General features: G+C 46.4%; 3 protein-coding genes across 3 annotated transcripts in view; all 3 read left to right on the plus strand.

Annotated features, from left to right (window-relative positions):
- The window catches only part of LOC132448306 (plakophilin-4-like), a 25,554-nt gene extending 11,394 nt beyond the window's left edge, over positions 1–14,160 (plus strand). The window contains 11 exon segments of the mRNA XM_060039470.1: positions 1–135; positions 1,169–1,286; positions 2,276–2,467; positions 3,103–3,276; positions 4,393–4,543; positions 7,970–8,162; positions 9,369–9,453; positions 9,882–9,999; positions 10,773–10,907; positions 12,267–12,331; positions 13,027–14,160. The exon segment at positions 1–135 is cut by the window's left edge and continues 49 nt beyond it. Coding sequence (XP_059895453.1) covers positions 1–135; positions 1,169–1,286; positions 2,276–2,467; positions 3,103–3,276; positions 4,393–4,543; positions 7,970–8,162; positions 9,369–9,453; positions 9,882–9,999; positions 10,773–10,907; positions 12,267–12,331; positions 13,027–13,278 — 1,618 coding nt within the window. The 3' untranslated portion in view covers positions 13,279–14,160.
- Positions 14,161–14,982: 822 nt separating this feature from the next.
- LOC132448683 (death-associated protein-like 1 homolog) lies at positions 14,983–17,307 on the plus strand. The gene is made up of 4 exons (XM_060040161.1): positions 14,983–15,144; positions 15,796–15,886; positions 16,060–16,123; positions 16,829–17,307. Exons 1-4 carry the CDS (start codon positions 15,078–15,080, stop codon positions 16,970–16,972), a joined length of 366 nt encoding a protein of 121 aa, XP_059896144.1. The 5' UTR covers positions 14,983–15,077; the 3' UTR covers positions 16,973–17,307.
- Positions 17,308–19,155: 1,848 nt separating this feature from the next.
- The window catches only part of LOC132448307 (protein TANC1-like), a 59,575-nt gene continuing 55,168 nt past the window's right edge, over positions 19,156–23,562 (plus strand). The window contains exon 1 of the mRNA XM_060039471.1: positions 19,156–19,347. The gene's annotated coding sequence lies outside the window, so the exon portion shown is untranslated. The remainder of the gene's footprint in view (positions 19,348–23,562) is intronic.

Below are 23,562 nucleotides of genomic sequence, written 5' to 3' on the forward strand. Positions count from 1 at the left end.
CCGGGACGCCTTAACCACCATGACCAACACTGTGATCATCCCCCATTCCGGGTGGAGCAGCTCCACCTTCGACGACGACCACAAGCTCAAGTTCCACACTTCTCTGGTGCTCAGGAACACCACCGGCTGCCTCAGGTAACACCACCCCGCACCACCATGACTACATCACCTCCACCACCACCGTTACCTCATAACAACCACCATCACCACTGCTCCACCTCCCAACACCACCACTAGTCCATCACCACCACTGGTCCATCACCACCACTGCTCCACCTCCCAACGCCACCACTACTCCATCACCACTAATAACGCTGCCGCCGTAAACACACGACTGAGCTGAGCACCACCGCCACCTAGTGGTGGATAGCGGGCACTACACCTTGATGCTGCCAAAGCAGCTACTGCATAGGCAAGCTGCTTTGCATAAGTCCACAAAGAACCTCAAATCCAATAAGCTTACACATTATAAGAGGGATAAGGTCAGATGTACTTCATTCATCAAACACAGCAAAGGTGTGTAGTGTGTGTGTGTGTTGCATACAGCCACATATCACAAATCGTAAAGTACGGTAGTAGGAAATGTAAAATAGGGATATGCAGAGAAATACAAAAATAACACAGAAAATTGATTGTGTGTCTATGTAGTCCAAATCTCCTACAGGATGGCGAGGCATATTTAATGCGTACGTTGATGTTGTTAAAGGTTGGCTGTGCAGTATGTAGTTGAAACGCGTGGCTTGGACGTCCTCCTGTGTACTGTTTTGAAGCCGTGGCGTTTTAATAGCCGGTGTTTAGAGTCTGTGGTTCCAGTCCGCTCTTACCGCCTGTTGCTTTGAAGAGCCGCTGGGAAGCGCTGCCTCTAATTGGTGACACCCAGTGGAACTCAATGCGCACGTGCGCGTGTGTGTGTGCGTGTGTGTTCATGCGTATGTGTTGTCAAGTGTGTGTTTGTGTGTGCAAACTCACATCCTCATTTAATATGCATTCATATATTCATCATATCTTCAGTAAGTTCACATGCATTCATGCGTTTCGGTCTTACACACACATAACGTGTGTGTGTGTGTGTGTGTGTGCCTCTCTGTCTCTGTCTCTCTCTCTCTTGTTTGTGCGTGTGGCTGTGTGTTTGTGCCTCTCTAATTGTGTGTGTGTGTGTGTCTGACAGGAACCTGAGCTCTGCGGGGGAGGAGGCCAGGAAGCAGCTGCGTACGTGTGAAGGGCTCGTGGACTCTCTGCTCTACGTCATCAAGGCCTGCGTCAACACCTCCGACTTCGACAGCAAGGTACGCAAATACACACACACACGCGCAAAATCTTACCAATGCTTGGTTACGACAGCATGAGTCAAACTCCTCCGCCGAGAACCTTCTATTTCATGAGCTCAGTCAGCCCTGCCCGCGTGCCGTTGAGCCCCCACGCCAAAGATCAGTGACCTGCTGTAGCGTGAAGTGCTGCGGTCTCTCAAGGTTACCATGGAGATGGAAATGCGGTGGATCGTGGCCCATGGTCTCTGCCCGGTGTGATTAGTACGCTTCCCATCCTCTGGGACTACGCCCACTCCTTATCGTATATTTGACTGTCTATCAAAGACCCTTTTCATTGTCGTGTTTGGGTCACCTGTCAGTTCCGTCATAGACAATCAAACTGCCCTGGTCTGGTCACTCTGCACTCTGCACACATCTCACTCTGCACACACTGCCAGAGAAAGGAAATCTTAGTCCGGCCTCACATTCCGCCGCTGGCTGGGGGAACCTGGGAATGCGGAAAGCACTTCTCTACAAACGGTCGACAAGCAAGCAGTGTGCACTGCTTGCTTGTCGAGTGCACTGACTGTTCTGCCTCGACTGCTCGACAAGATGTGATACGGTCCGATTCACAGTATTTACATCCACTGATGTTTGGGATCACTGCTGTTGCCAGTGTGTGTTTATGTTCAGTGTTTTGTCTTGGGTTGTATTTTCTATTTAATGAATGATATGTATGATAAAAGTAAAAAGCTTTTCCACTCCTTGTGCTTTTGTCTTAACTGGAATTTAATTTGCCTCTGTGATTAATAATTACTGGAGTTAACATTGTGATTAATACACTACCAGTTGTTAGTAGTCATAAACCGAAAATTAAACGAAACTGGAACTTGACTAAGGTAGACTATTGACTCTCTCTCTCTCTCACTTTCTTTCTTTCTTTCTTTCTTTCTTTCTTTCTTTCATTCTTTCTTTCTTTCTTTCTTTCTCTTCCGTCTCTCTCCTTCTCCCCCTCTCCCCCCCCCCAGATCGTGGAGAACTGTATCTGCACCCTGAGGAACCTGTCGTACCGCCTGGAGCTGGAGATGCCCCCGTCGCGGCTGCTGGGGGGCCAGGAGCTGGCCGGTCTGCTGGACGGGGAGACGGCCGACCTGGAGACGGACTCCAGCTGCTGGGGCCGCAAGAAGAAGAGGAAGAAGAGGAGCCTGCAGGAGGACATGGTGAAGAGAGCCTGCTGCACGCGCACACTAAAGCATGCACATGTACTCAAATCCACACATGGATACACACACATATACACACACATAAACACACACGTACGCACCCGCGCATACACACACACACACATATACAGTACACACACACATACACGCAGGCATACACACACACACACACACACACAACCATGCAGGCGTGCATACAAACACACATACATCCACACACATCCACGCAGGCACACATGCACACTCCATGCGCACGCACGCACACAAACAAACACATACCCCTATCCCATTTTAATGTCACGTGCCATGATTGTATTCTCTTGAGAAAATGTCTAGTTTGTCCAGTCGTTTTCTTATCGTCATTTTCAAGAGGTACACACGCGCACACACCTTATTCGGTGACTGCACCTTGTGAAGTGATGGTTTGATCATAACAATTAATATAGTTTGTAGGTTTTTCATAGTCATTATTCAAGTGAAACACACACACACACACACATCACAAATCGTTTTTTTTTACATTATGGTCAACACACACAATCAATATAGCATCCCCTTAGAGATAACAACGGGGTCGATTGATTCATTGATTCATGTATTAATCCATGCGTTTGTGTGTTCTGCGCGGTCAGTGGGACGGTGTTGGGCCCATCCCCGGCTTCTCCAAGCCCCCCCAGGGGGCTGAGATGCTGTGGCACCCGGCGGTGGTGAAGCCCTACCTCACCCTGCTGGCCGAGAGCTCCAACCCCGCCACGCTGGAGGGGGCGGCGGGCTCCCTGCAGAACCTCTCCGCGGGCCACTGGAAGGTGGGACGCCCTCCTCCGCCCTCCTCCGCCTCCACCTCTCTCACTCCTCCCTTCTCCACCTCTCTCTCGCTGGGCCCCTTGGGTCGCTCCCCTTTTAAACCCCCACCCACAGGAGCAAGTCTAGTACATTCAGTACGAACACCCCCCACCCACAGGAGGAAGTCTAGTACATTCAGTACGAACACCCCCACCTAAAGGAACAGCCTAATCCGTTTAGGATAAACGACCCCACCCACAGGAAAAGTCTAATTCGTTTAGGATAAACGCCCCCACTCACAGGAGCAAGTCTAGTACATTTAGTACAAACACCCCCCATCTAAAGGAACAAGTCTAGTACATTTAGTACAAACACCCCCATCTAAAGGAACAAGTCTAGTACATTTAGTACAAACACCCCCCATCTAAAGGAACAAGTCTAGTACATTTAGTACAAACACCCCCATCTGAAGGAACAAGTCTAGTACATTTAGTACAAACACCCCCCATCTAAAGGAACAAGTCTAGTACATTTAGTACAAACACCCCCCATCTAAAGGAACAAGTCTAGTACATTTAGTACAAACACCCCCATCTAAAGGAACAAGCTTAGTCTGTTTAGTATATAAACACCAGCCAGAGGAACAATTCTCGTCCATTGAGTCTGTATAACCACACGTGTAGCGAATGAACACATGGGATACATGTCTGCCACGTGTTTAGGCCTAAAAAATGTTTTTGTTTGGTTCCGGTTTCCGACCGTTTTTTTAGGCCTTAGAGTGCATGTGTGTAGCGTAGCACCGGTACGCTGTGGTTTCTCTCAGTGTCTGCTGGGTCAAATATATCCAACTTATCTCCTCCCTCTCTTCATCAGCGGAGCTGACGTCAACTCCGTGTTCTTACAGCCGTGCACAATAAAGATGGTTTATAGAATATAAAGAGTTTATATACTTTGAATACATTGAATTTACACCAATTTACACCTCATTTCCCAAACGTTCTATGGTTCCTTTGATTTACCTTTGAGTGCTTTAACCTTTAACCTGTGTCTTTCTTCTATGTGTGTGCGCGTGTTTGTGTGTGTGTGTGTGTGTGTGTGTGTGTGTGTGTGTGTGTGTGTGTGTGTGTGTGTGTGAGCAGTTTGCGTCGTACATCCGCGCGGCGGTGCGTAAGGAGAAGGGTCTGCCCATCCTGGTGGAGCTCCTGAGGATGGACAACGACCGCGTGGTCTGCTCCGTGGCCACGGCCCTCCGCAACATGGCCCTGGACGTCCGCAACAAGGAGCTCATCGGTGCGACACCACCCGGCTACACCTGCCAAATACACCGTCAATTTACACCGTCAGACCACATTATCACACTGAACCTTCAAACTACACCGTCACGCTACACGTAACACTAAACCTTCAAACTACACCGTCACGCTACACCGTAACACTAAACCTTCAAACTACACGTTACACTACACCGTAACACTAACCCTTCAAACTACAGCGTCACGCTACACTGTAACACTAAACCTTCAAACTACACCGTCATACTACACCGTAACACTAAACCTTCAAACTATACGTCACACTACAACGTAACACTTAAACTTCAAGCTACACTGTCAAACTACATTGTCACAATACTATGTCACTCTTCCCCTTCTAACTACACCTTCAAACTACACCTCCAAACTAAGCCTTTTTACTATACCAGCAAACACCTTCAACTTTTATCTTCATATTACACGTCAAACTACACTGTCAAACTGCACCTTCAATCATCAAACTACATATTCAAGGTAGACGATCAAACTGCACCATTAAACTGCACCATTAAACTGCACCATCAAGTTACACCATCAAGCTACACTTTCAAACTACACCATCAAACTACATAATGAAACCACACAATTAAACCACACCATCAAACTACAGCATTGAAATACACCTTCAAACTATACCATCAAACTAAACCATCTTAGTCCCTAAACTAACCCATCAAGCTAAACCATCAAACTGCCCCCTGCCCTTCCAGGATGCAGGGGGCAAGCCTGGTCTAGTGATTAGATAAGATAAGATGGAAGTGCACCCAGTAGCCCGATCTACCTTGTAGAAGAAGCCCTCCCCCCTCCTACAGCCTTAATGAAGTGTATCTATTCCCTGTGAGTCAGCGTCTACTAAATGAATAGTAGACGCTGTGTGTGATACTACACGTGGACGTGTAGTATCACACACGTCCACGAAGCTGCTCCTTGTCGCTCGGCCCGCAGTCTACATATTTATCTTGGAGAGGTTAAACACTAAATGTAGTTTTTCATTAGTGGGTTCCAGTGTTGCTGACGATGGTGGCTTCGGTTATGCCTGGGGGATGTTGAGGTTTGCAGGTTTAATGTGTGAATGGGAACGATTCAATTAAATGGAAGGGTAAGTCGATAGGGCTGGATCATGTTTGTAGAAGACGGAAAGGGATAGTGGTTCTGTTGTGTTAGTGCAAATACAGTCATCTGACTCCTCAAAGTTGGGTCTGATCTCTTTACGTGTGTAGAGAACATCCTATGTGGTCGAATGAACCACACTAGGTTCTGGAAATAGGAGAACACGAGACCCATTGTGTCTGTACTAGAACATATTGCTAAATATATATATTAAACAAAAACCCTCTTGTCTATTGCACAAACAAACAAAACCTGTTTTCAGTTATAGTCAACAAAAACCACTGAATGCCCACTATTCAATATGCAAGTTGAACCGGTTCCAGCTAGTTCCAAAAAGTATTTCAATTGTTTCATGAAAACCGGCTCACTAGAGTGTTTTTATGTGCTGCTCGTGGTGTAGAATTAATGAGAAGTCTGAGGTGTGGCTTGGCATGCACTCACGCCTGTAGGCAGAGCTGTGTGTGTGTGTGTGTGTGTGTGTGTGTGTGTGTGTGTGTGTGTGTGTGTGTGTGTGTGTGTGTGTGTGTGTGTGTGTGTGTGTGTGTGTGTGTGTGTGTGTGTGTGTGTGTGTGTGTGTTGGAGGTCTGCGGGTGCATACTAAGACCTTGCAGGATCAACTCGGTGGGACTCAGAGTAAGGCGAGCGGGGTAGAGCGGGGTTTATATAATGTCAGCATATGCAGATTCCCAGGGACAGGAAAGCAATGTCAAAAAAAAACAATGGTGGGCTAAGCCAGAATCTGAATAAAAGCGTCATTATTGAAAGCACACATTATGGTCCCGGTCACCTGGGCTGTCGCTCCCTAATGCATTATGTAACGCGCACAAAACATTAGTAGTGAGTGTCTGTCCACCCCCACAGGGCTCAACGGCCGCGTGCACCCCCACACCTCCTCATCTCTGGTGACTTTACCTTTTAGTGGATCTAGTGTGAAACAGGACTTCACCTTTTGGTGCTCTAACAGGACTTTACCTTTCGGTGGATCTAGTGGACTAGCATTACTTTATCTTTTAGTGGATCTAGTGGACTAGCATTACTTTATCTTTTAGTGGATCTAGTGGACTAGCATGACTTTACCTTTTGGTGGATCTAGTGGACTAGCATGACTTTACCTTTTGGTGGATCTAGTGGACTAGCATGACTTTACCTTTTGGTGGATCTAGTGGACTAGCATGACTTTACCTTTTAGTGGATCTAGTGGACTAGCATGACTTTATCTTTTAGTGGATCTAGTGGACTAGCATGACTTTACCTTTTGGTGGATCTAGTGGACTAGCATGACTTTATCTTTTAGTGGATCTAGTGGACTAGCATGACTTTATCTTTTAGTGGATCTAGTGGACTAGCATGACTTTATCTTTTAGTGGATCTAGTGCAAACAGGAGTTTAGCTTTTAATGGATCTAGCATGACTCTACCTTTTAGTGGATCTAGTGCAAACAGGAGTTTAGCTTTTAATGGATCTAGCTTGACTTTACCTTTTAGTGGATCTAGTGCACTAACAGGACTTTACCTTTTAGTGGATCTAGTGGACTAACAGGACTTTACCTTCAATCATCTAGTGCAGGGATGGGCAACTGGCGGCCCGCATCCTCACTCAGTCAGGCCCGCACATAATTAAAATAAAAATAAAAAAATTATCGAGTTACAGAAAACTCGGTCAAGAAAGATGAGAAGAATTCATAGAATTCAAAGGCAAACCCATGCGTCTAGTTTGCTTAGAAACGATATCAGTCATTAGAGATATCCACTTAAGTCGCCACTACAACTACCACAACTGTAATGAATATCATGCTTGTTGGGTTTGAGTTCATTGAGTGTTGCACTCAATGTTGGGCCACTGTTTTTCAGTTTTGTGACATCATTGAATGATGATGTATGTGAGCCCTTTGCACTGATAAAAATACTACCCATTCATGTGGCTGTTTGAGCATGGAAAACATGAAATGAATGTATGTTGGTTCAATTAAAATACCGTACATAGATTATGTTTCTGGAAGATTTTTTAGTTAGTGGCCATCCTCAAAATGCACCAGAATACAGGAAATCATATCTACCAAATACAAAATTGTGTAGCTTCTCTCAGCTCACGTTTAGTTGAAGTGTGCAGTCATGTGGCCCTCTGATGGTTATGATGAAAAATGTGGCCCTCTTTATCATGAAAGTTGCCCATCCAAGATCTAGTGGAATGACCTTTACCTTTTAATGGGTTGGTCCATACCTATGTCTGCTTCTTCTGTTTATCTTTCTCCTGTTCTGACCTTCTGGTTCACCCCATCCCCGCCCCCCCCCAGGTAAGTACGCCATGCGGGACCTGGTGAACCGGCTCCCCGGGGGCAGCACCACGCAGCTGTCGGATGAGACGGTGGCGGCCGTGTGCTGCACGCTCCACGAGGTCAGCAGCCGGAACATGGAGAACGCCAAGGCCCTGGCCGACACCGGCGGCATCGAGAAGCTGGTGAACATCACCAAGACCCGCGGGGACAGGTGGGCGCACGCACGCACGCACGCACGGATACACAGACGCACTCTCACTCACTCACTCACTCACTCACTCACTCACTCACTCACTCACTCACTCACTCACTCACTCACTCACTCACTCACTCACTCACTCACTCACTCACTCACTCACTCACTCACGGATACACAGACTCACTCACCCACTCACTCACAGACACACACATGCACACACTGTCTCACTAACTCATAGACTTACAGATACACTCACTCTCACTCACACACCCTCTCATTCACTCACTCACTCACTCACTCATGGACACTCACATGCACATGCACACTCTCTTACTCACTCACTCACTCACTCATGGACACTCACATGCACACTCTCTTACTCACTCACTCACTCACTCATGGACACTCACATGCACACTCTCTTACTCACTCACTCACTCACTCACTCACTCACACACTCATCGACACACGCACAATAATAATTCATAATAATAATCATGACTATTAAGACAAGTCAAGTATATTTGTATAGCCTTTCACAGTTACATTCTTAGAGACAGTCTTCAGAGGCCACATTAGAGCAGAATTGTCTTTATTTATAACTGCACCTTTTATAAAGAGGTGTTAGAATGTGGAGCAATACTAACTCAATCTGCACACAACACTGCATGGCACTAACACTGTACAGATAAAGACAATAGTAAGAAGCTAAGAACCATGAATGTGTGAACCATGACTAATGGGACTGCAGTACCACAGCACACAGCGCTCCTAACCGCTCTGACACGAAACCAGGCTGCGCACGCACCCCGACACACACACACACACACACACACGCGCACACGCACACGCACACGCACACACACCCATTCATTAGCGCTCTGCGCGGGGACCGCTGGGTGTAGGAACAGCCTCAGCGTCCCTGACACCTCCCGGAGCACGCTCTGACACGCAGCGCTGCTCTGGGAACACGGGGAACAGAGGCTCCGCCCTCGCCCCGGGGAAGGTGGCGGTGTACATGACGTGGGGTTTTTTAAATGTACCACTTCCCAGCGGAGCGGTAGGACAGCAGCTATTTCTGCTCTAGCACCGCCTGGAGGTACATTATTCACTCATTCATATTCATGTGTTCGGTCGTATACACTGCGGGGGGATATTGGCTGAATAATTGATTGTGTAGAATGCGACCCCGTGACCTCCGGTTCCTCCGTGCCTCAGGTACTCGCTGAAGGTGGTGAAGGCGGCCGCGCAGGTGCTGAACACGCTGTGGCAGTACAGAGACCTGCGCACCATCTACAAGAAGGTGAGGACGCCGCACTGCATGCTGGGAGAATGTGCGTTGGTCGACGGGCTCGTCGCTGTAGTATGGCGCCCCCTTGTGGAACACTGCCGGATGGACTTTTTTTCTCGGGAGTTGAATAACAATGGCTTATTGAGGCATATAAAATCTATCTGGAATCATTTATATCCAAGAATTTCGAAAAATAACATTTGCCACAATTAAATGGTGAGCATTTAAGGTTTTACATGATGCATTTTTGATATACCGGTATGTAACGGATCAATAACCTCATGACCTTAATAAATTAATAAAGTAAAACTGTTGAGCTGTCCATAAACGTAGTGAATGCAGGCAGCCTGGGCGTGCTACAAGAGGCAGAGAGACTATTATAATAAATAATATCCAGATCATCTGTTACAACATCTTGTCGCTTCTGTCTGTTTGATCAGGACGGCTGGAACCAGAACCACTTCCTCACCCCGGTGTCGACCCTGGAGCGGGATCGGTTCAAGTCGGCGCCCTCCCTCCCCACCGGCTCCATACAGATGTCCCCCGTCAACCACACCGGTAGGTCCTGACCCGGACCCCGCGCACCAGAACCGCGTGACGACGGCTTACAATACACCACAGATGAATCATGCCGACCGATGGGGTGAACTCTACCGGTTGGACCACTGTTGAGTACCCAGGAGGATAGTGTACACTCGACTCCCAGTCTAAACACACTTAAAAATAGCACACATCATCATCATCCTCATCATCATCATCATCATCCTTTAGCATCTTATCCTAGCTATCTTGTTGTATACGGAGAATGGGTTAAACTAGCAATTGTGTGCTAGGTACTTGTTTCTATGAATATCTTTACTGTACCGACATTGATATATGGATATATGTTTTTCTTTCTTCTGACAAATCTACTTATTGTAAGTTGCTTTGGATAAAAGCGTCTGCTAAATGCCCTGAATTAAAAAATGCAAACGTAAATGTTTTGGGTTCAGTCCCCAATATCTAAAGTCTACCAGTAGGCATTATCGAGCAAGACGCACCCATACCCCTGCATTCTTCTTTGTGGCCTGTACTTGCAAATCGCTTTGGACGAAAGCCTTAGCCCTAAAACGGCTGGATAGTGAGTTAATCCAATAAACCAACAGAGCATACTGCAGTAGACCATCGCTGAGGCGCAAGTAGAACACTAGGGCCTAAACACTAGGGCCTAAACACTAGGGCCTAAACACTAGGGCCTAAACACTAGGGCCTAAGCACTGCAAAATAAACTGGTTCATCCTTCCTCCCTCCCCCTGGTATAATGTAGTCCCGTTGTGTCTCTTCCGTCCCAGTGGGGAGCACCGTCTCGTCGCCTGCTGTGCTGGGCATCAAGGAGAGCCGCTCAGAGTACCAGAGAGCTCCCTCTACTATGCAATTTTATAACCACCAAGGGGACAACAGCAGTGTACATAAAAACCAATACACAGGTACAGTATTTCAGCACACACACACGGACACACCGTACGCACACGCTCGTGGACACACATGCACACACACTTTTGCACACACACACGCACACACAGATGCACACACATGCACACACACTGTTGCACACACACACATGCACACACAAGTGCGCACGCATGTGCACATGTACATGCACACACATGCACACACAAATACCTGCACGAACACATATCCACATGCACGTCACACACTGGTGCGCACACGCATGCACACACATGCACACACATGCACACACTCGTGCACACCCACACATGCACACACACACATGCACACACACCCACACACAGGGCGGCCTGCCTTCCCACAGGGCCTCGGTCTCTCCATGAGGGCAGAGGAATTTAATTCAGCCTGTGTGCCGTTTGCAGCGGTCTGTAATCAAAGGGACCCCCTGAGGGCCTCTCTTCCATTTCACCCCTCAGTGCACTCCAAACGGATTCCATGCCCTCCCCACACCCCACTGCCAGCACCACCACCACCAGCAGCACCAGCCTACGCCCCCTCCACCCCTCCATCCCTCCATCCCTCCAGCCCTCCACCCCTCCACCCCTCTCCCTCATTAACCCTACCCGGGCCTGGTCACAAGTAGATAGCTGCCTCTTTAGAGAAGCACCACTTAGACCTCTTTAGCTCTCCGTGAAGGGGCTCGCTCGCAGCTGAAGGGGGCGTCCAGTCACTGTCCCCCCCAGCGCTCCACAAAGCGGCCGTTGTGAAGCCGTCTGAGACGGAGGGGTGGTGGATAGAGGCAAGAGCAGGGGAGTGGCTGAAACACTGTCGTCGAAATGGTAGAAGAGAATATATGGAGAGAGAGAGAGAGAGAGAGAGAGAGAGAGAGAGAGAGAGAGAGAGAGAGAGAGAGAGAGAGAGAGAGAGAGAGAGAGAGAGAGAGAGAGAGAGAGAGAGAGAGAGAGAGAGAGAGAGAGAGAGAGAGAGAGAGAGAGAGAGAGAGAGAGAGCGAGCTTGGGTCGGGCGCAGAGTAAACAGGCCGTGCAGCAGCCTCAACATTCCCCAGAACCACGAAGCCAAGTGGGAAATGAGTTCCAGGATTCCACGGCGCTGGGTCGGAAAATGGCCGTCCTGCGGGCTCGGGTCGAAAACCGCTCGGCGCCCAAAGGGCCCCGTTCTATCACCTGCTGTTGTTCTCGTGCCCCGCTCGGCACAACTCTTTCATGTTGCTTCATTAAACACAGACAGAGGGCCTGCAGGCACCGCTGCACTCCTCTTCACCCCGTTGACATTTCACTCAGCGCTGCTGCATGCAGGGGGGAAAAACAAACAAAGGTTCTGATGTGCTGCGTGTTTCCTCGTGTTTCTCCCTCCAGGATCGGGGAAACCGCCGCCGCATTACTACAGCTCGCCCACGAGAGAGGAGCCCAGGAGGACGCAGGTGAATGTGATCATATCGTAGTGGGGAACGGAACCGCAGCCTTCGCTTCCCGCCCCTGTTATGAACTGCTCGATATTCAGGACGTGTTCTTACTTCAAGTACTTTCCTGAAAAACAAAAAAATAAACCCAGCTCTGTTTATACTCGGACGGTAAGCTCATCCGTCCACAACGGACCAGGAAGGGGGGGGGGGGGGGCGTTGTTATGCTGGTGAACAGGGCGTCTGTGACCAAGGGCCTGTCGGCCTTTGTCTGACCAGGAGTGCATGGGACTGCTGGAACACTTTCCTTTTCCTTTTTATCCTCTACCCGTTGGTGGAAGACATTGTACAAAGTGCTCTTCTTGCAATTTGCATCCAGATTGAAACTTTTAGAAGCCATTAACATCTACAAAGTGGTAGATATAGTTCCACAAACCAAAAGAGTAAAACGGTGTAGTACGCAATGCACTCAGTAAATATCGCGCTTAAAATAATACTTTTTTTGGTAATTCATCATCAGATATTAGTTCTCATTCTGTAGCGTTTACCTTACCTCCCTTGTTGACCTTGATCCTGTTCCTATGACCGACAAAGTCCATCTCACCTGAAACTATGTTGTGTCCCCTGTCAAAAGCCATCCCACCCAGTCCTCTGTGGTGTCCCCTGTCCTGTCCAAGTCCATCTAACTCAGTGATCTGCTGTGTCCCCCTGTGCAGCCGGTGTACTACGCTGAGGACCCCGGTCGGAGGAACTATGAACCCTACAGGATGTACCTGCAGGCCCCCCGGGGCTACGACGAGCAGTACATGGACGAGGTCATCACCTATCCCCCCGCGGCGGCCGACTACGTTTCCCATCACCCCATCGGACTCAAATCCACCACCAACTACGTGGACTTCTACTCTAGCACACGCAGACCTTCCTACAGGGCGGAGCACTACCCCGGATCCCCCGACTCCTGGGTATAGGTCTCGGGGGGGGGGGGGGGGGGGGGGGGGGGGGGGGGGGTCTAGCAGCAGTGATGATATGAGGAACCCCTTCTCCACCGGTTTTCAAACAAGATTTAATTTGCCAAGAATTCGTCTACTCCGACGCTGAAAAAAGACGCTGGAGGTGGAGAAGGGGAAACTGATGAACTCTTTCATGAATCTCTGTGTGTGTCTGTGCGTGCGTGTCTGTGCGTGTGTTGGTTGTAAAGTGAATGTGGCGGCGAGTGAGTTCAGAACCAGATGAGAGAGGGAGGACGTGAATGTGAGCCTAAAGAAGGAAAACAAGGAATGTTTTTTATTAGTTTGAAGATGGAATCATCCAGTGGGTGTGTGGACGACGGCGGTTATCAGGGCGTGGTTGTTTTGAGGAGCGAGCGTCCTACTCTGTCTAGATGTGTTGGGTCTTTATTTACATGGGGATGTGTAGGTACATGGGGATGTGTAGCAGAGATGTGAGCGGCGTGATGCGTCATGTGATGAGATATGTGAGGCCAGGATGGAGGATGTGTACGTGTACGTGATTGGTTCATGAACTCATATCTGTAATCAAATTTAAAAAAGAGATACCAATAAAAAAGTCAACTAATGTTAGTTTGTACAGAGGGATCAAAAAATGTATTGTTCTGAATGTGGAAAGTCTGTGTGTATGCCTTTTGAGTCTTGTACATTTTCTTCTGTTTTACTGTAAATACAAAGAAAGAAAAATCATGTTACCTACTTTGAAAACTCATCAGCACTGTTGTAAAGAAACAAGTGTCCCACGTTAAAACTCTATAGATATATATAAGTAGTGTGAGGCAAGGAGAGATCATAACTCAACCGTGCAGCAAAGGTAATAAAAGTTATCTTGTTTTTTACATGGATTGTGTATGTGTAAGCGTTTTTGTCACACAACAAATACAGCATTCATTTTTCATACCACACATTTCTTTGCGTATTCATTTTTTGCCTTCTCACCATACTCAGTGGTGGTGCACTGATATTTCTCTGCAGAATCCAGCAGAAGCAGTTGTAACTGCTCACGCTAGTGAGAAGTGATAGCTTGCATCATGTTTGGATGCTGCAATCGTGTGTAGCTTCTATAAATACAACTGAATGGAGATCATGAATTGTAGTACCTGAAAGACAAGTCAGGAGTTTCTTCAACCAGATAAATCTTCCTAGCTGTGAATGTATTGAAAAGGCGGCATTTTTCTAAGCCTCTATTTTTCTACAAGAACAATAATATTCAATAGTGTGTCTTATTTCATTTGTGTAGAACTGTTGGTCTATGTATACATTTTGCCAATCTCTTTCCTACCCAACTAAAGGCTTACCTTGGTCTATCAATTATATTGCTGTTGAATTTTTCTGTAGAGCATTTGATTTCAGAATTACTTATCATAAATTATTGTAGGCTACTTCCTCCCCCAGTCAAACTATAGGTCCAGTGAGTTAAGAAAGTTAAGATGGCCTAACCCACGTTTAACCGTCTTCAGAACCACAGCTATGTGACCCTATATTGCACACTTGACGCTTTAATGAAAAGATGTGTAAGAAGTGATAAACTATTTGATTAGTTGATGATGCAGCGTTTAAGGAGCAACATCCCGTTGCCAGTCTCCTAATTCGGCAACGACTAATTCGGCCACATCCCTAACCTGGCAACGCCCCAATCGAGGCCACACCCCCAGCCACGAACAACTTCTACCAGTTCAATTCAGGACGTCATAAAGTTTGGGTATAAAGGAGAGTGGGCGTTGTGTTTTGGTATTTTCCAATTGTTGAGACATTTTAAAATGGTGCTGCAATCGAAATCGGGAGTGAAAGATGCTTCTCGTCTGAAAGCTGGCCATCCTCCTGCAGGTATGTTGGTGTTTTAAACCAAAAACCTACTTTTCATCTAGATGCTTTTAGGACGCGGTTCAGAATGTTTGCAAAGAACTGTCGAACTTCGTCGAATTAGTCCTGCAAACAACGTGTTACACATGCGTATATGTATCCAACGTGCTTATATTGTACGCTACTCTCTATGCAACATAGAGTGATGCTAAACTGCAACGGGCTAACTTGCACTTTATCAGTACGATGCTTAAAAATAAACCGTATCCTATTCCCCGTCTCCCTTCGTACCACAATAACATGTAACTTGTATATTTCTGAGAAACGTGTATTGGTATAGGAAACTTGTCTGTTTATATATCGTCCTATATTCTGGAAGTTGAGGTTGAAAGGTCCCATCATTGCGGTGCAGCATCAGGTGGTGGCTCGACGAGGAGACACGATGTTCTTTCTGAACTCATGATCAAAGTACGTGCCGTCTAGTATAAAAACATCAGCTTGCTTCCCCTTTCCACTCTAGTTTTGGGGAGTTTTCCCCTGACTAGTATGAAGACATGTGGTTGTGGGTCTGCTGGGTGTAGGCCTGGAGGTTTATGATGAAGGCTGTAGTGGTGGATGCGATTCAAAAAGGCTATAGTAAAGGTTTGTGATAAAAGATGTCTTTATGGTCCACAGTGATGGCTGGGGGGAAGCGAGTGGCCAAGAAGGCCTTTGAAGACGGTCATGGGATTTCTGAAAGGGAGACTAAGAGGACGGATAAACCAAGGTATTTATGTTTTGCGTGTTCTTTTTTTAGTTCCTGCTCACAGAAAGTGCTGAGAAATAAATTGTTTGGTACAGAATGTGAATAGTGGAAGCTTTTTTTTATTGGGGCTATTCCGTCAAGATCAGGTAGAACTTTTTATGTCCCTGCCTTAACAGACACTGTTGCCGTTGTAGGTCCCTCGCCCTCTACAGCAGAACCCACCAAGTCAGCATTCTGCTGGCCGGGACCCTTGGCAAGGTAGGACCTGGTCAGCACACAACCAAGACGTATGATAAATGAACACCATTACTATATATCTTCAAGAGTGGTGACAGGGTAAGACTTTGAAAGTCAACCACCACAATAATGTCTCCTCCCTCCCATTGCTGTTGTGCCGTTGAGAGTTGTTTTGTTCAGGGACCTGTGATTGACAGGCCAGATGCAATGAGCAGGGTGTGGTCTAAAATCTAACGGCTGTTTTTTTTTCTTCTCACAGCTTATATCAGCTATAGACGAAGGATGGCTTTACCATTTCAAACAAAGCGCTCAACTAATAGCTCTTGAATCTTTGCTACAGCACTTAAATTTGCCACGTGTAAGAACAAGTCCCTCCTAGTTGGTAGTAAATTAAACAAACTCCCAGCATGGTATTATCCTATCTAACTGGCTTCGCAGCTGAGCTAAGCCAACCAGCATATCTCGACTTGGTGTTGTGAGTGGGAGGGGTATTCGGAGTGCTGATAGGACGATTCTGGTATACAAAGGGTTACGGGCTGGTCAGCTTTATTTTATTTTCGTAGACTTTCAGTTGTAGGATGTGATTTTATTGATGCCATTATCAACCTCACTATTGATTAGCATTGACTTCAGAGATGCTCTGTTAACTTTAAGCTACGAGCTAGTCAAACACGTTTCATCATGCTAAGGCTGCTCTTTGTAAAACGGTCTCTCTTTCGTCCACAGATGGGTCATGAGTTCCCAGAGACCCAGGTGAGCGTGAGACACGCCAAGGTGCGTCCGGCAGCGGAGAAGACCCACGCTCTGAGGAGCTTCGGCATCCAACAGCCCAGGAAGTGTTGCAGTAGCAATAGCAGGGGGTTCTTCTAACTCGTGTCCCTGACGGGAGTAGTGACAGTATGGTGGACTGTGAACGGGGGGGGGGGGGGGTGATTGAGGCCACAATGGCGAGCCCTAGTAGGCCGTTTTGTCTGGTCGACGTAAGCTCTATTATGTAGCGTGTAATGCTGAAGCTGCACTTGCAGGGGCTTGTCTAGAAAAACATGTACCATTGTTTAATGTACAATTTGTTGTTTGCATTTGACTAAAAAGAACGTAGGCGTTATGTATAGTTAAACGCATGGCTATGTAGTGCGACTTTTCTACACTTTTATGTGTAACTGCATAGCACTTAATAATGGCTTGAATAAACTCACTTGGCTTTAGCACACTTGTGTCTCGTTTGTTTATCCTGCTTGTTTCACGACGGCCACTAGATGGCAGTAAAGGCAAGTGTTGGACCTTGGGGGTTCAAACAAGGTGTCAACGATGGGCTGCCTTTTTATTTGGTCATATTGGAATCGCCTGGTCCCCTTTTGACATATTCATACTGATACTTCGGTTAATTATATAAATTATATGTTGTACAATTCCAGTTAACTTAATTAAATTGCAGCTGAACAGATGAGATTTAAATTAAAACGGTTCAACCCATTAGTAAAAACTCAATTATGGGCTACAACATAAAGAAATTTGGTCTAGTTTTAATTGCATTATTCGTGGAAAACGTGTGTTGGAATAACCCCCACCAGTGATGTTGAAAGTGAGCAGCGCAAACTTTTCTGGCTTTAATTTCCTCTTGCCACTAACGAACAGGCGCTTTAACGGCCCTCAAGGCTACAAGATGTGCTGAAGGAGAGCTGCCAGGTTCTGAGACCGGTATCACCAGATGGCGGGGCTGGGGAGGTGACGCTGAGGTGAGTCCGTCTTTGTTCTGTGTTCTCCAGTCAGGCGTCGCTGCTTGGTTGCGACACACGGACTTTTTATTTTTATTTTTATGCTTTTGGACACCTGGATGTGGCTAATGAACCAACCAGTCCAATGTTATGAATAGCCATGGCTGGTGGTTTGTGGTGTGAACCAGCTTTAACCTAGCTCATAATAGTGTGTGTGTGTGTGTGTCATAGTAACTTCCTGTTATAATTTCTGTATCTGTCTACCTCCTTGGTTATAAAAGCCAGCAAAGGGTCAGAGTCTGTAAATCGACCAGAAATAAATGGTACTTATTCATACCCCTTTGTAAACAGAGCTACTGACCTCTGTGATGCTGGTGGCGTCTACACATTCCCCAGTACGACACCTGTGTGTTAAGCAGTCCTCCGACGCTCTACTGAGGACAGACCCATGGTGGTCCTGTGGCTATAGCAGACACAGACGGGGTGTGTTTTGCTGTCAGCGGCTGCCCCTTCCCAGCCATCAGAGGAGCCCAGGATGGCCCCAGACGTCTGACTGCTTGGGAAAACTCGGAGGATCAATTCTATTTTAACCAGGCCTCACACAGAGAAGTGGGATGGTTTATTTGATGTGCAGTGATGATGAATGCGGTGCCATTTAATACAAACGCTGAATATTACTTTCTTTCTGTTAATTTAATTGTTGCTGTATTACTTTTAAAACAACTTGGTAATGAATGAAAACTACTGTTGCTTTAGCGCATTCTTCCTGATGGTGTCGCTAAAGGGCTATCGGCGTGAATTCCACCTACACACTTGTGGTTGGATGAATAAATCAAAGTGTGTTCAATAAATCCAGTCGGCCTGCGTCTGATATTTTAATAATCGGCGAGGGCGCTAACTACGTGCAGTTACTCTCACCGAATATCCCTTGAGGCTTGATTCATTGATTTTTATGCGGGAGACCCACAATAAGGCCCACATGGGCTCTACCAAAGCAACATTCGTTTAAATAAAGTATATAAGACACTTATTTTTAATCGCCTTGGTTTTAGCCAACATCCACCTGGAGTAGGCCTACCACTAATATACGATAGAAAAAAAAAAAGTATGCCACGCCCACATCAGAATAATGCAATTTTGGAGAAAGTTCATTATGTGAATAACCCACATGGTCTTCGCATATTTAGTCGATGGAGGAACATGCAGAACTGCAAATGTTTCCTAAGAATATGGGCGGGATGACATAACCCACACCTGATGGCAAGCAGACCTTTTTAAACCACGTTTAATACTGAACCCATTGCGTCAATCCGGTAGCTCATAGTGGCTCAACACTGCTTGGATCCCTGGGCTCCATGCACACGAGGCATGCCCTGCCCACCGGTAACCAGCCCGATGACCTCATGAGGTCTAGTGCGGGAGGAGGAGGAGCCGTCGCCGGGACCGACCAACTAGTTCATCAGTGATTTCATGTGGAGATAAACGTTGGGGAAAAACTTTCTGGACTTGGATATCCATGACATTTCTACGGTATGTGATTTAGTTTTTGTTTTAATCGACTTAGCGGAACTGGGTCGTCAAGTGTTTAGTGTTTGTTTCAAAGTCTGTAAACTATGGTTGTGGGGAGTTGGGGGTCCGTCGGAGGAATGTCGGGACATGTCTCCCGAGGAGGCGGCTATCAGAAGGGGAATGATTGACAGCGACAATGCGTTTTAAAGTTATTCACAGGTTATGTTCCTTATGCTCATTCCACGTTTAGTCTGCATGATAACAACCAAGCTATATTCTTACACCCCTCTTCCCCGTGTATGAACGTGATAATGGTTACACGCCCGACCGGCTGATAGAGAACTTTACTGGATGGTGTTTGAAGCGAGCAGGATAAACCTCGCCTAGCAACACACACACACACACACACACACACACACACACACACACACACACACACACACACACACACACACACACACACACACACACACACACACACACACACACACACACACACACACACACACACACACACACGGCAGACGCACCGGCTTCACTTTGAATAATGTGGTTTAAAAATGTCTGCTTGCCGTCAGGTGCGGGCTATGTCATCCTGCCCTGTACACATGCTATTATTAGGAAAGTGTTGGAAAGACCATGGGTTATTCACATCATGAACTTTCTCCTAATGTAAAATGCATTGATTCTGGTATTCTAATACATGACTATAGTAGCCATACCATACGTATAAGTGGTGGTAGTAGGCCTATGCCTGCTCCTGTTCAATGCTGGCAAATAATTATGCTGCTGTAATTAAAGATAAGATGTGGTGGGTCTTAAATCAGGAGCCGGAGGAACTAGGTTCGGGGACTATAATCACTATCGCCCACATGTATTGAAGTTTGACCGCTCACCGCTGCGCGGATGCGGAGACCCAGCTGGGCTCTTTGAAGCCCAGGCTCCTTCAGTACCTTCGATCTAGTGAAATGTCAGATTCCGTTTCGGTCATCAGAGGCTGATGAAGTCATTATGGATTAACCGTCATTCTTAGGTGTTACCGGCCTTTTAGCCTGCGTCAATGCAACACAACTCTATATATAACAGTCCCACATATCCCAGCAGAGACTTCTTCAGTTTATGAATTGATACAAGCTGTCATCAAGAAATATTAAGTCTGGCAACTATCTCAGTCTGGCAAGCAGGTGTAACTAACGTGTAATTATCTACGATTAGTACTATTATCTTCAGAACCTCCACCACTTTCCTTTAATTAGTATACTTCCACCAAGCATGGCTTTTTGTTGTAGATCTGGATCAGCCAATTAAGCTACCTTGTCAATCATAAGCTGATCAGGAACTCAACTATAGTTGCGGTGAATGTGAGAGTGGCGATGTATAGGCTATACTTCAGGGCATTCCAATCCATTGAAGTGCCTCTGGCGGCTCTCTGTATGCGTCTCCAGAGCCTGGTTCCCATGGTCCTCAGCCAGTTGGCTGGTGACAGGTGCTGCCTTCACCAGCACTGCTTTGTTATGGCGCAGGAGCGAGAACCAGCTGATGCCACTTGTGCTCTGACCTGAACCAACTTTAGGGTTTATGGTGAAGGCGATGTGTGCAGACATTGTGGGCAACTACATGCAGAATCGATTTCCTTGGGTTTAGGTCAGCCATTTTGCTGACCCCTGATGAGAGCCTGTAAAGGGATATGTTTTTATTTATTGTTTTCTGTTGGTACAACAGCTATGGGTAGACCAACAACAGCCGTGTTGAGAGTTTTGGTCAGGTAACGGGGAATCAACACTGTAGGCTATAGGTCTACTGATGTGAAATGCGGCATGAAATATGTCTTATCTGGCGGCTGTTTGTAAATGTGGCTCTGTGTTTGTTTGATATTTTAGATCACAGTGAACGTGGTTGCTAGTCAAACTTAATCCGGCCTTACTGATAGGATTCTGTTATGATAGAGGAGTCCTTAAAATAATAGCTGAAGGCCTGATAGCCCAGCCCCTTACAAGAACAAAGCTGGCGGTTGTAATGCTCCGTTGGGTGCGTCATTCCCACCTCAAGGCACCAGTAGTCGTAATTAAACTTGACATAACATAACTAACACCACTGTCACCCTTTTCTATAAGCTCTTTCTCAAAATTATTAGCCTGTCAATAGCCTTTTGGCACTGAGTCATTGTGTAATATCATCAGCTCCCATTGATCCATTCACCCTATCAAAATGCTTGCCGCACAGTTTAATTTCCCCTCATTCCCTTTAGGCAACGTAACCTTATCACCGCCGTGATTGAGTTACATTGTATTTCAGTGCACCTGTGGGCTTGCGATGTAAAGGGAAGCGTGGGACTAGACTGGTGTTCCACAACACTGCTGCACTATCTCTATAAATGGAGTTGAGAAAGTAAAGGTGGGGACCACAGTAGGTTTGGTTTGCTAAAAGTGTAGTATGATTACTCATTCAACTCATTCCCTGACTCTGACGCAATGAACTTTGACAGAATTGTAATAATTAATTAGGAAAAGAGGCGAGCCAAATGTTGACTTTGGCGCAAGAGAGAGACAATAGTGAGGCAGCGAGAGAGAGTGTGTGAGACAGCTCGATGTAATAGTGGGGCATACAAAACCCCAGAGGTCAACAGGTCATGAGAGAATGGGCACCATTGAAACAGACCCAAGATGGGAGTTAAAATGAATAAACACTTCATTTGGTACAGAGAATGCTTTAGCCCCGATTTCTACCCTTTCCCACTGCCCGGATATGTACACCCCCGCAATATCTTGGCATCGTTGAGAGCAGTATCCCAAAGAAAAATGACAAATATTTGAACAGGAAACCGTGCCTCCTGCACTCCCCCACCGTGTTCACTGTAGGAGGTTTTGCTTCAAAGGCTACGCTGATTAGCCCTAGCCCTAGTGCTCTAGCAAGTGGGCAAGCCAGCTAATTATAAAACTTATCTGCCATTGCGTGTGGATGCTTTCCTCTTATCTATGCTGTCTGGCTGGCTGAGCATATGGGGAATTTTAAACGGGTAAAACAATGCATCTGGTTTAAAATAAAGTACAATCTTATCCGTCTTTTCAGATTTCTTTTCACGTTTCAAGGGGCACTCTCAGGAAGGAAAGAATTGTCGATGTGTTTACTAGTCATGGCGTAGAGGGGGATCTCTCTTCCCGGTAACTCCCTCTGTAGACTTTATACCATACTTGTTAATGTTTTACCACTCATCAAATAAGAGCTAGGGCTACCTATCTACCGGGGGGAAAATGGCTGCCATGAAAGACAGCCATTAGTACTGGTACAAATACCCACGTTATGTATTTTATGTTTTATGCTTAACTAATTATATATATTTCCTGTATATTTTGAGGTATTGAGTGGTATAAATTATTGGTTGAATAGCACCACAAGGCATCCTGTAATGTAATTATAATTAATTGGTCTGATTTGAGGAGTCTTAGCAATTCACACAGGACACAAAGATAACAACAGGAGAACACTGGCCCAGACTGACTAGGCCTCTCTCAGAGTTTATTGGGTTCTCTGAGGAATAGGTGTCGGTAATAAGTGTTTTATAAAGGGGACGGTGCATTTGTGGACTGATACCCGAGACTGAGGGGGACAGACACCTGAGAACGTCAGCATCTGTCAGTTTCTACCGCCTGGGGTCTAACCATAAATTCACAGAAACGATCGCTCACTAAAACAAGCCTAGACACCTAACGGCTTTCCGGCAGTCCTGCTTGAGTAAAAGACACAGTTTCTCACATTGTAACAATGTTATACCTGCTATCTTTAGTTGATAAATTATCGGCCATAGAAGAATGAAGAGGCTATCATTTGCTTAACAGCTATCTCGTGGAGGAGCCAATCTTTCCACCTCTCAAGCCGGCAGCCTTGCGAATAGATCAAGTTATCCTGTTCTGAAATTTTTGGATAGCTTCTTCAATAAGAACCACGGTTGCTTAGCCCCTAGTCTGGGCTCTTAATCTTCCTGTGATACAATTATGTCATTTTCTCCCCCGAGGGGAAGGGGAATGTCTGACTTTCGAGAATGTCAGTTTATTTTCTCATCATTGGACCCAACACAATTTATAACTATGCCCTTCAGGTCTTTCTTCAGGTCTTTCTTCAGGTCTTTCTGAGCCTGAAATTGCAGCTGAACCAGGGAAGTTATTCTGTTACCAGTGCTATGGGTTTACTGTGTCACACCAGTTTAAAAAGGACGCTAAGGTTTCCCAGGAAAGGTTA

The sequence above is a fragment of the Gadus macrocephalus genome, chromosome 20 (genome assembly GCF_031168955.1).
Source record: "Gadus macrocephalus chromosome 20, ASM3116895v1".
NCBI classification, from domain to species: Eukaryota; Metazoa; Chordata; class Actinopteri; order Gadiformes; family Gadidae; genus Gadus; species Gadus macrocephalus.